The sequence below is a fragment of the Miniopterus natalensis genome, chromosome 16 (assembly GCF_054644295.1).
Source record: "Miniopterus natalensis isolate mMinNat1 chromosome 16, mMinNat1.hap1, whole genome shotgun sequence".
NCBI lineage: Eukaryota > Metazoa > Chordata > Mammalia > Chiroptera > Miniopteridae > Miniopterus > Miniopterus natalensis.
Window position 1 is genome coordinate 26,892,731 of NC_142096.1, and position 13,899 is coordinate 26,906,629.

Genomic DNA, 13,899 nt, shown 5'->3' on the forward strand with positions numbered 1-13,899 from the left:
GGAGCAAGAAATGGTACAGCCACTTTGGAAGACAATTTGGCAGTTTCTTATCAAACTAAACATGCTATTATCATACAATCCAGCAATCACACTCCTAGGTATTTACCCAAATAAACAAAAACATATGTCCGTACAAAAACCTGCACACAAAAGCTTATAGCACCTTCATATATAATCGCCAAAATTGAAACCAACTGAAATATCCTTCAATTGGGAGGGGTAGGCAGGCATTTCTAGTTGAAGAGTAAGCATGACTTTCTTTTTTTCCCCCCCTTTAAATATGTTTTTATTGATTTCAGAGAGAGGAAGAGAGAGGGAGAGAGAGAAAGGAACATCAATGATGAGACAGAGTCATTGATCGGCTGCCTCCTGTGCCCCGAATGGGAATTGAACCATGTCCGCCTGGTTCTCAACCACTGAGCCACGCTGGCCGGGCTGCATGAATTTCTGGAATCTAATACATAAATTGAAATGTTGCTGAATGACCAGATAAACCTCACTGTATTTCTCAAGTTAGATGGATTCTTACATATCTCCAGATGATGTGAATTTTATTAAGATAGTCAAAACCAACTCATTTTAAAAAAATGCAAAGGATTTGAAAGTTGCTAAAAAATCAGATCTAAAAAGTTCTCATTACAAGAAAAAAATATCTGTATCTATGTGCAATCCTGGATGTTAACTAGACTGACTGTGGTGATCATTTCACAATCTATGCAAAAATCAAAATCATTATGCTGTACACCCAAAGCTAATATAACGTTAGGTGTCAATTACATCTCAATAAAAAAAATAAACAAAAATTAATGCATGTAAAGAGCTATATATATCTTAAAAATTGTATATTTATAATAAAATCTCTATTTCATGTGCTTTTGAAGTTTACATACTTTTTAAAATTTGTTTAAATACTTTAGTACAAAGTCAATGCCATGCTCATGCTGCTTTGATTTATATGCAGGCTTGCCAAAATTTGCCAAAACCACGCAACCCCCGCATGGATATGTGACTGTAGAAAGATGCATTTACAGCACTAGAAATCCAGCCTGCAGAGCCAACAAAATGTGCATAATTACCTGCTGAGGGATCCGTAACTGCCTGGCTGGTGATGCCGGACGGAGGTTCCTGAAGCTGGTAGGTGGCGTTGGTGGCAGGCGTGGTGGGGCTGGTGCTGCTGCTGGTCATGTAGTGGGCCGGGTACGGCGAGCCGCTGTAATACTGCGCATACTGACCCTGGCCGAAACTGGGATACGACGGATAGTCCTACCAAATCAAACCACGCAAGAGTCCCCTTGTCAGAATATGCTGCTTATTTCTTACAGTTCAAAGTAGAGCCGCAGACAGCATTTGTGTTTCTGAATTTAAGTAGGAGCACACAAGCGCGGGCTGACTGAAGTGCTCAGACTTGCAAACACATTTTATGTAAGATCGAAAACACTCTGTATTTCTTCTATGCCATGATGCATTACTCGGTAAAATTAAACCAACCCCAAAACCAAGCAACCCACCATGTAAGACTACTGAGATTTTAATAGGAAAAAAAAAAAAAACTATTAAAAGGCTTAGGAAAGCTCTCACTTATAGTGTACTATAAACAGATCTTTTTTTCATATAAGAAAATAATCTGTTGCATTTTTAGAATTTCAGAAGTTAAATTGGCTTTTAAAATTACCTGCTGTGAACTGTTAAATCCAGAGGAGTTTGTGAGTGAATTGTTTCCTGTATATAATCCTGATGATGTTGTAAAACTGCTACCTAAAACAAAATGAAAAGAAATATGGTTGACCAAGCTCTGTAGAATAATGTACCTCTAGGAAATTATTACTTGGACAAAGCAGAGTTGGAGTTCATTGCAAATGTACTTAGTTTCTCTTCAAAATCAGAATCCATTGCCATGGCTAAAATTTCACTGATTTAAAATGGTTGACAATTTTAGTTTTATTAGATTACAAAGACTTAAAAAGTAAAGAGGTTTAACTTTGTGATGACATGAATACACATATAAGCTATGGATGAAATTATACATTTGTACAAAAATATTAGACATTGAGCTTTCCATTTCAATTAGTAAAACACAACAGGATTTTTCATTCACATCTTTACATTAACTATACTTAGTAACATGACCGGACAAGATGAGATGATCTTAGTGTTCTTGCAAGCTCAAAAGCAATGTTGTTACTTCCAAGAACTTAAAGTGCTTGTACTTATCATAGTGGCCCACTGAAAAAGTTGATAACTTCATTTCACAGAAGAATGAATGGCACCACTTGAAATATTTGATAAAACAAAATCAGAGAGGAACATGATTGATTTCCTTTCTTATTACATGTGCTGTCTAGATAACATTCTATGTGTTGAATGTCTGCACCTGTTCAACAATAAACAGTAGACACTGTGCAGGATACAAACCTAAGGGAAAATCTTAGTTTTGTCTGTCACTTTATTTATTATCTTCTTGTTAAACTACGCTAAGGAACAATATACTAATTTTGAGACCACATTAGTAAAGATTTTTGAAAAGACAAGATCAGGGATTGGCAAATTTATAAAAGAGAGCATTTATATACTGCAAATGGGGATTAAAATAGGCATAACCTTTCTGTTGGGCTATTTGATCAATGATTAAGAAACTGAGTATACCATTTAACCCAGCAATTTTATTGCCAGACATTTACTCTAAGAAACAAATATGGATTTATGCAGAGAGAGTTAGCAAAGACATCCTTCAATGTTGTTCCTAATAACAGAACACAGAAGCATCCCCAAGTTTGTCATAGGTGTTAATCAGAAAACAGAACACTATGAAGCTGTTTAAATGGTATTATAAGGACATTCAATGACATGGGGAAAATTTTTCATACTATTTTGCTAAAATAAACACTAAAACAATAAAAATATTTTTGATGATCCAATTAGAAATATTTTTAAAAGCATAAAACATTTTTCCTGTTCTTTATTTTTTATTAAATTTATTGGGGTTGCATTGGTTAATAAGATTACATAGGTTTCAAGCGTACATTTCTATGATACATGATCTGTATATTGCATTGTGTGGCCACCACCCAAAGTCAAATCTTCTCCATCACCATATATTTGACCCCCTTTACCCTATACTGTCCCATTACCCACCTTCCCCCTGGTGACCACCATGCTGTTGTCTGTGTCTAAAAGCATAAGACATTTTTTAAAACCACAAAAATCTCAGAAATGTTATCTATAGAGAGGTCACATAATATTCATAAAGCCAATGTACATTTTAAATTTCTACTCAGAACCTGTGTTACTTCTGTCGATAGAAAAACAACTTTAAAAAATAAATTTTTTACGGCAAATGACGGTATAAGGCAATAAAAGTGTTGGCAGTTCACCGAGGAAGTCTTCAATGTGAACAAGCTATTCACAGATGTCTCCAGGTGTGATGTGGTAGCTAATAAATGCCAATTATTTACTTGCTACTAAACATTTAAGTGCTGGCTTAAGAGTCAGAAAACAGCATTTCCAGTTGATCACTTATGAGCTGTTTAGACTTTGGACAAATCACCTAATCACTCTAAGATATAATTTCCCTATTGGCAAAAACTCTACTTCGTAGGGTTTCTTAAACAGATCAAATGAGGTAATGTTTTGGAAAGCACAGCCAATAATCTACAGTATCAACAAATGTTAGGAACTGGGACTGTTTATTCCAGCAAACATTTCTAACATTCTCCACTGTATTTATGTGTCTTTTCTCTCTTTTTACTTTCCCAAACTAGATAAACATGACTTAATCTCTTTGCATATCTAAAATTCTTGTCCTACTTACTTAGCGAGCATCTCTGAACTTTGAAAACAGTCCAAGGATTTGGTCTTTTCATTAAGAAGGGAAAACATTTCCTAAGACTGCTTTAAATTTAGTGATCACACAGATCACTAAATATTGAAGGTTTTTTTCATCTGTATCTTTCAAGAATACCAACTGTTCGAAATTCCCAGGACACCCATCACAGATAAGCAGAGAGCTGGCTCACTACTAATAATTATTCCACCGTGAGCATCAGGGCCTCGAGAGACAAGAGCCCCTATTAATGTTCATTTTCATGTGGCAATCTCATACTTCTTAATCATATTAAACACTGGGTCATGGTGATAATTACTCGGGGATAAAAAGATGACTAAGACATAGTCTTGGACCTCACAAGACTTACCGAGGATAACATCAGTTTTGTTTTGTTTTTATAAATATTGGACCTCATGGGCAGATGACTCACTCTTTATGTATTTACATACCAGTGAACAATTAATACTGATATAGATGTATATATAAAGAAAACTTAGAATGAGTATTTTTTAAACTCCTTGTAAAACAATTTTTTTGGATAGGAATGTGACCTATTAATGCTTTTTTTAACTTTATTCTATATATTTGACAGGAAAAATTACTTTGAGTTATGACTTGTACTTTCATTTAAGCTACATATTTTTAGGTTATGACTTGCTACTTTCATTTATACTACACATTTCTGAACAATAAATACTGACCTCAATAATCCCTATCCACCAAGAAAATGAATAAGATATAGAAAATATATTTCAAAAATGGATGTTTTCATTCCTTAAGTGATTCCCTGGAACAAAGTAGAAAGACCATGGAAGCTATATTGGCACATACAGGTCACTGAGGTATGACCAAGTAAATCACAGCTCAGGACTCCAAATGGCACCCAAGTGGCTCCCCAGACTTAATGCGACTTCCAAGCCTGCACATTAGCTGGAATTTGACAGAAGTTATACTCATTTACTGGCAACTGGAGGCTGGATTCCATTCCATTTAGTATGCTGAGCAGGCCTTTAATGGCACTCAGCGGCTCAGGAGACTCAAAGCATCTTCCAAAAGGGTCTAACTTCAGGGAGAGGTGTATATAGAGGATCAGGCTCAGGCAATACTGAGTCCTCACCGCCAGAATCAGAGCTGCAGGGCCACCCTGCCTGCCGTCATACAGGGCGCAGGCACAGAGCTGCTAATGTGTGGCGCAGGCCACCAGCACCGGGTGTCTGTGACAGCCTCCTTTCCTGGGTCCTGCCCTCTCTGGGCCTGCAGTTCATTCTCCACGGAGGCACTGCTGTACCTGCTCGAACGTGCATATCTCATCTTCTCACTCCCCTGCTTGAAAAAGTAACTGCTAGTGGCTCCCTATTGCCCTCAAGATAAAATTCCAAATCCTCCCCAGGGCTTCTCTGTTAGACCCTGGGCTGGCTCCAGGTTATCTCTTGGGCTTATTTGGTCTCTTCCCAGTAACCCCAATCCCAGCCTGCCCAGATACACATTTCAACACTAGTGAAGCAACATGCGGTCATCTTAAGGCTACTCCTGCCCCTGCTACTCCCTCTATTGTATCCTGGCTAATTTTTTTATCAGTTTCACAATTCAGCATGGATGAGAAACCCCTTCCCAGGAAAAAACTCCCCTTTCCCGTCTTCTCCCCTTTCCTCCTAAACCTGGATTAATGAATCTATCTATCTATCTATCTATCTATCTATCTATCTATCTATCTATCTATCTATCATCTATCTATCTATCTATCATCTATCTGTGATATGTATTTATGATATATACTTTCATATATAACTTATTAATAAGTATTTAAGCTAATTTGTACTAATTAATAATTAATTTACCAGTTAATACAAGTTAACTAATACTAATTATATTTAATTAGTCCTTTCTCTATCAAATAGTCTAAAAAGAACCTTAGAGGCTACATAAGCAATTGGATATTTGTAGAACCCATACAAACATGCCCAGAATACAAAATATAATAAAACTAAAAATCTGTAACATCCACTGAGTGATTACTATATTTTAGGAGTGTGTTCCTCTTTTACATACTTTATACTCCACAGCTCGATGCTATAGGAAGTATTCCCATTCCCATTTTGTAGTTAAGGAGACAGAGGGTTGGGTTAAAATAATACAACTTCCAAGTGGTGGGACCGAATATGCAACACAGCCCTGTCTGGTTTCAGTCTACACAACGCTTCTCACGCCTTCTGACCTATTCTATATTGCTTTATGGGACAGTCTGAAATTCACTAATGTGTTCTTTCCTATAGGATCGCCAACAATATACTAGAAGATAAGAGAAGTGATAAGAACAAATAATAGTACTTAAAACTTATTGAGTGGCAACTCTGAGCCAGGCCAAAATCACATATTTCACGTTTCAGTTCACTGAGCCATCACAACCACCCCGTGAGGGAGGCACTATGATATCCCATGTTACGGCTCAACAACCTACCCAAGATTATGAACAACTGTGGCAGACCTGGGATTCCATCCTAAGCCATCTGGTTGCAGACTCAAAACTCTTAATCTCCACAGTATACTGCCTCTCAAAGTAGCCAAGAGGCTTTTCATCTTAATATATTTCATCTTAATTTATTTTTTGCCAACATACTAAATACATGCTAATTAACTGCCATAGAATCATTAGGGGATACTTGTTAAATGCACATATCTGGGGTCCTCCTCAGACCCAGGAATCACTGTCTTGCTGAGGCGCAAGGGAGAGGCTGTGACCTGAAGATCCACAGGTTTATTGAACACCTGCAGTGCCTGACTTAGTACCACTGTGTGTTAGTACCAGTTTAGTAGGTGTTTTAGCAACTGCTTCAAAAACACACAACCAGAATATGCTCTCCTTTTCCGCTGAAAAAGTAATCACACTCATCAAGCATTTACAGGATGGAAGCTTCTCAGAAACTGTTTTGGGGCTTTTTGTTCTTGACGCTGGGCTAAAGCTGGTAAGGAGTAGAGGGTCCTACTCTAACAGCTGATCTGATGCCAGCTGGTGCCCATACTACCAGAGGAATTTCACTGATGTTTAGGACACCACAAAGCAAAGGCAAAAAACAGCAATGACAATGTCCCCAAGAAAACTTCGGTGTGGAGTTGTAAGACCACCTCCTAGTCTCTGCTGGCCCAGCAGGGGAGGCACGTTTGTGTAGGAGGCTGCCATCCCCAGCGTGACCTGGGGAGAAAGGGCAACACATGACCAGGTAGGACAGACCTCCTCTTTCCATTAGGATCAATGCACTGAGAGTTTCTGTTGGATTTAAGAGTCTTCACTTATAACTTTGGGTCACAGAATTAGGCTTAGGATTCAGAATTCCTTTATCAAAATCATAGAAAAGTCTTCTCCTTCCTAGAGACAAATGACTTTACATGAAAAGTCACCTCTAGATAAATAAGAGAACAGAAATATTTTATGATAAAATGTCTTACATTTTATGTAACATTATATTATGCAACTTCCCCAAAGTAGAAAAAATTCCTACTTGGAATCCATTATTTCTCAATTAAGGTGTCTGGCAGAGATGGGTTCAAATAAAGCTCCAATAATACTCAGTATTATTCTTGGTAGAGTCTGAATTAAGTTATGTTCCAAGCAGGGTGGCTGTCGAAGTACCCATTAGTTAAAAGGAAAAAGTCATATCCATTTAAATAGTTTACTATTGTGAAAAATCATAGCCATCCTTCTTTTTTGGCATGGAGGGGAGATACTAACTTCCAGAACAAAACACTGGAAAAATCTTTCCTTTTAGAACATCTCTAAGAGACAGACTTATTTTTCATTCCATTGCTCTTTTTTTAAAGCAGAGAACTTTTATATTCTGAGTGGGCAGATTAAATATATCATATTAAGAAAAACCCTTTCAAGTTAGTTCAGTCGACAGCACCCACTGGCAGTCTTTACAGCCACAATCACTACTCGAGAGGCGGTTATAGACCAAAAGAAGCAGGTGTCATGAGTCTATCCCTTGGGGAAAGTTTAAACACACACACACACACACACACACACACACACACACACACACACACTCATGGACAACACAAAGAAACATCTGCTTGCATTACCTACATGTGTTGATGTGGAGCTGCTCAGGAAATGAAATGACGACACCTGGTTAGGTTGGAAAAACACACACAACTGCGCACAGAAAAAGACAAGCCTCTTGATCATTTGTTTAAGGAAAGGATAACAGTTCAGGATAAGAAATGGCATTCTTTAACTGAAAACCCCAAGAATCTGAATGGTGAATATATCAATAGGAACATATTGGGATACAGGAAATGTTATGATTCTTGCTCTCCTTTCAAGGGCTGGAGGAGGTGGGGAGGAGCTGTTATATATAGAAAGATCTGTATGTTTCCGTCACTGGGTCTGAAGTTGGGGTTTGGGGTAGAGAGTTGGGATGGTGGTACAGGGACAGGACCACGCTATGTCCCAAGGCTCCCCATCCACAGCCCACTCTACTAGCTCGGGATGGGGACTGCTGTCCTGGAAACTCCTCTTACTCTTTGCTTCTCTAACTTTGATGCTTCTCTCTCTCTGTCCCCATTTCCCTTCCTCCGAGGCCTGGCTCAAGTCTTGTCTTTCCAACAAGGTTTCCCTGGTTATTCTTCAGCTAAGTTATAATTAATACCATGGAATTTATCTCTTCGTTGGAACAATACTAAAGAAGCGCTCGCTCATTAGTCTTGTTTTCATCCTGATCGTAAGTTCCTTCAATTTCTGGGTTACATTTATCCCACTACCTCGCACCGAGACGGTAAACCATGTCTGCCGCAGGCCTTCGAAGGGTTTCATCTAGGCTCAAGTGGGAGACAGAAATGGTATTTGAGAATTTCTTCTTTTTTTAAATTTAAAAAAGGAATTTATTGGCCTATAAATTTGGAAAGTCTAAAGTTGCACATAACACGGCTAGATCTAGTAATTCAAACGATGTTATCAGGTCTCTGCCTCTCCATCTCGTAATTATGTCTTCTTTTGCTGGTGTTCGAGAATTTCAATCCAGTGTGGCTAGTGACAGAAGGGTCCACTGAGAATGACTTTCGCAGAGAATTGCGTGTAGGAATAGGAGGAAGCCTTTCTATAACTGTGTGTGTGGTGTGTGTGTGTGTGTGTGTGTGTGTGTGTGTGTTAGCAGTAGGCAGTTTGGAAGGGTGACTTGAAGGCCGACAGACATCAGGAGAGAAAAATTCTCTCAACTTCCTTATTTGTTCAATAAAAAAGAGAGTAGGGAAAGGAAAAACAACCAAATAATAATTGAGCTTATTTCTCAGATTTTATCTAGAGGACACATACTTTGCTGGGGTTTTTTTTGGTGTGTTTTTAACTACAGGGTATATAAAGGCTTATCTTTAAAAATTAGAATATAATCCCTACTTCAGATATAAACTATATGAAGAAAATTAAACGCAAGACCTAGGAATATTTACTGGAAGGATTTAAAATATTTCATCTCCTGAAAAAAATCCAGCAGAGTTTTAAATCAAATCAAATTTTAAACTGATTAAGCATCATGGATTTTGGACAGTTCATAAAAATCTCACTGATCTCTGCTATGAGTGCCACTGGATCCCAGAGATGGTACAAGGAGTTCACATCCATATACCACATGGGCATCCTAACAGAACACTGACCTCATGGTACAGGTACAGACTACTAAATCTGTTAGCTCAGATACTGGCATATTATGGATATATTAGCGAAAATAACAGTGTTGCTTACATGTGAAAGATTTCAAAGTCAGAATGCAATAACCTCCTATGTTTTTATAGTACATTTATAACACAATAAGCAGAGGGAGCAGTGATTTCCTTGTCCAAGGACATTCAGTTTGGGAATGACCATTATCTCCACTTCCAGGTCAATGTTTTTCATACTACTGGACCAAACCTACCTTTTAGATTTTCAGAGGCAGGTACATTGAAAGGGAATTAGATATTATGAAAAGTGGTATTAATTTTTGGTTATACAAACATCCCAGACACACCAAGGGTAGAGACAAGGGCACCTGAGCAATTTAGTAAATAAATTCAGAATCCAACTCCCTGATTTCTGAAAGACTTCTTCATTGCAACTCTCTTTTTAGGCTAGTAAAGAATTTTAAAAGTAAATGATATAAAGTCACCCAGGGATAGTGTATCACAAAGACTCTGCTTTCTTGTCACTGTCAGGGGTTCCTACAGAGAAAGGGTGGTGGTCTCATCAACCGTAACAAACAAGAAACAGTCTTGCTAGAAGACCCTGTGTGGGTCACCAGTTCTATAGGTGCTAAGCAACTGTAGTTTAAAAATTAACCAACACCTTAAAACTTATATTAGTGAACCCCTACTACTTTTTTTCACAGTTAAGAAGAACCCAGTCTATGTTGATTTATAACATGGTTTAAAATGCTAAGTCAGAGTGTTGTGTGTGATTTAACCTAGGGAACGTTGCCCAGCTTTAACTTAAAACAACTTAAAAAAATAAAAAGGTAACGTGCAGGTCAAAGGTCTGCTTCACAGGGAACAAGCACTCACATTAAACACCAGAGCCCCAGCCAACAGGAGAATGCTGGGACCTGCTGGGGCCTGTCTGAACTTCCCAGGTTTTAGAGTGTTTTCTAGCACTCACTGGGCAAGCAGGATGCTATTATCCCCCATGTATTTTCACAGAAGCCCATTTGCTCTCCTTCCCTGGCCTCTTCGCCATGGGCTGTGTCCATCATCGGGCGCGATCTATGTGGCAGAAGTTCATGCAGCTCCCTGGGGAAAAGCCTCTGAAGGCCAGATGGGCTACTGAACACCAAAGTTTCCCCCTTTCTTATGAGGATTTTAAATCACTAAGTTTTCCTTTTTATCCCAGTAACAGTTTCTATATTCTAAAGAGAATTTTTAAGTCAGGTAAGAAAGATGTAAAGCCTTTACATGGATCTTTCTTGATCTATTTCTACATATTTTAAATAAAAAAACAACTCCTATAAACAATAATATTAGCATGAATCTCCGATTAATTATTGGTATAACTGGACTGCAAAAGATTTCCATACAATTTTCAATACTTGTCACTTGAAATATCACAAGATGCTAAAAGAACTGAAATGGAATATGACTTATAAAAAAATCAACTTAAGAAAAAAAATTCCAGAATGCAAAAAAAGCCACAAACTAAAATATAGGTAGGAGTAGAACGGCAAAGCAATTGTGGAGGAAATTTGAACATCAGAGCTAGCTACAATAACAGCTCTTCTCTCCCATCTCATTTTACACCAGAAATCTCAAGACTCCATCATAGCAGATTATGGAAAAAGTTTAATACACATTTTCTTAAAACCTTATATTATGGAGTTTGGTATTTTCCCTTTTGAAAAAATACCATTTCTATAGTTAATGAAAAACTTTAACAGTGCATTTTGCTAAGCAGTTCTGAGGTTCTAAATGACTGATAAACTGACACACTTCATCTATCGATTTGAAAAGCTATGGACACACAGCCCAAAGGAAGTAAGGGTAGTGTTCCTCATTAGATTATTATTATTAGCTCACCCCCACTTCATAACAAGCCCCAGATAAGTGTGGTGTAGACTGCTGCAAAGTTGGGCGCCCTTCTAAGCTCCATTAACAAACCTCTGCCCCTAATTTACTGTCTCTCCGCACTAGTTTGAAGCCCAATCTCTTTAACAGAACAAACAACACTGTATACAAAGAGGGAGTTAGAATTTGTGTTATTTTCTTCTCTGAGTGAGAGCAATAAAGCCTAAAAGAAAATAAACAAAGTGGGGCTTCCAGAGCCCTCTGGGCCCTGGACAAAACACTCAGAAAGGCATTCTCACCACCACCCAATTTTGGGATGGCTCCAATCAGCTCATATGGACACAAGGAAAGACTGCTTTGAATATCCCACGATGATAAACTAATCAGGCTTTTTAACATGCTAGCTTCCAAACTCATTTCTCCAAATGAAGAGAACTAGAGTCCTCATGAATCTTAATTTCTGTCACTGGGGCACAGGCCTCTCCACTTCCAACAAACATTTGTAGATTTCAGACTTGCTCCTAGCCTGCAGAGATGAAAACATGAGTAAAGATGGTCTCTACCTGCAAATGTCTGGCATCAACAGGACTGTTATTATGGAAAGCTGGGTTTTCTTCAAAGCGGAAGCTTAACCAGTTAAGTGACTCGATTTAATTTTACCTGCTTTTGTGTGAAAGTCTTTTGTGCTTCCTTACCTCAAACAGATTGCTAAATAAAATTTCATTTTCTTCCTATGACTCAGCTCTACGGTGGGCGGAAGTGGAAGTCTATGTTGTGGGGGTCAATGGATGGCAACACCAGCAGGGGGTCCAGAACTTGCATTTTTAAAAATTATAACTAAAGCTTGATTCGACTCAGGTCCCTCTTGACATAAAAGGGGAATAAAATTTGCTTGTGACAATCTGGGCAGATATTCTGTGGAACTGGTCAATAAATCAAAGACTGGGGCAGTTTCTCCTAAGTGGTTTTCCTGCCCTTAGTACACGTATGTATGGGCACGTGCACACACACTCACACATACACACACACACACACTCACACACCCTCCTGCTTCATTCCCACTCTCAGTGCCCTCTGATTGGCCAGCAGCATTGAAAACACTATCTACACCATGAGCACGGTTGACCCAGGGGTCTCCAGGCGCCGTCTGTCCATCCACACTCACCCCTTCCACTAACTTATTTGCATGAGGTTTGTCAATGGTGTGTGAAGACAGATCTCCACACACCATTCAAAAACTCCTTCCAGAAGCACCAAGGCTGACCCTGGGCACAGGAAGACGGCAAAAACCAATAAGGATTTCCCTTCCTTGGGGTGAACTCTACAGTTGTCTCTGAACAAAAACATTTTGTTTTTCTCAGTTAAGTTTACGTTTCTAATCTTTCACTAAATGTACAAAAGGGATAACGTGGAAATAGAAATTTCCAGTGATTTTGCAGCAAACGTGAAAGCCATTTCCCAGTCCCTGAGGTTTTAATTCATGAGCTTTTAGCATTAGTACATGACGAGATTGATATAAGCAAAAAATCACTGTTATTAATTTAAAATAATAGAATTTGGAGAATTTTATAAAAACAATCTTAGAAATTATAGAAATTTTTATATTAAAAAAACATGTATTCAAAAGACACTCAAAGGCCACAGACTCCCACACCAGGGCACACAAAATCATTTAATAATGGTGAAGCATTTTTCATCATGCATTTAATACTTAAGAAATACATATGAAACAGAATCCAATTATTTATCCAAATTTCGCCATAAGGAATCCATAGCATATAATATGTAATTATCCATCATCATATTGGCCAGTTAAGTTTCAAGTTAATAGCATATTATCTGATTTAATATGTGGAAATCATATTAAATCCAGCAATCTAAACTTGAGTGAAGTGCCATTATAGAAATGCCCACATGAAATATTTAACTCAGTCACAGAAAATGAGTTCTAAAATTCCTCTGGAAAGGCCATTCAACGAAGGGACGTACAAAAACACAAAAAAGTTTTACTGCAATATCCAATAAGCTCAGATGCAATGAAACCTCTGGGTAGAAAAGCAATCCTTTATTTGATGCTACAAATGCCCTTATTTCTTTTTTAAAATAAAGAGGGTTTTTCCCCCCTCCAAATTAACTTTATTTTTCCTCCTTCACTGCCATTCCTCTCTCCATTCTAACACTATGCTTACAATCTGGTGGCTAGTTAGTCCTCTTAGAAATGTTTCTGCTGCATAAACTTCTGATCTGAGGACAGAAAGATAAAAGTGACTCTCAAGTGTAAGATTCCTCAAACTCTCTGGGGTTGGGACCAGCTTTCCCCCTAATCCTTCCTGGATTGACAATTTTAGCAAAATATGATAGTCATGTATCACTAACAGAATGAACTGAAAAATGAAAAGACAGAGAGAGTACAAGTCCTATTTCTTAAAATTAATGTTTAATCTAACCAACATAAGATTTACTATCAACCTACTGGAAAAGTATCTAAATACTTAAGCCCAAATTTTCTGAACTTAGCTCATTTTGCTGATCAAGAAGCTGCAGGTAGGTGCTTA

General features: G+C 38.0%; 1 protein-coding gene across 2 annotated transcripts in view; it reads right to left on the minus strand.

Moving 5' to 3' along the window:
* Positions 1–13,899, minus strand: part of EYA1 (EYA transcriptional coactivator and phosphatase 1) — a 139,163-nt gene that overhangs the window by 86,292 nt on the left and 38,972 nt on the right. For both annotated transcript variants that reach the window (XM_016216049.2, XM_016216047.2), the window contains exons 7-8: positions 1,673–1,755; positions 1,077–1,263 (exon numbers count right to left, since the gene is read on the minus strand). In XM_016216049.2, coding sequence (XP_016071535.2) covers positions 1,077–1,263; positions 1,673–1,755 — 270 coding nt within the window. The remainder of the gene's footprint in view (positions 1–1,076; positions 1,264–1,672; positions 1,756–13,899) is intronic.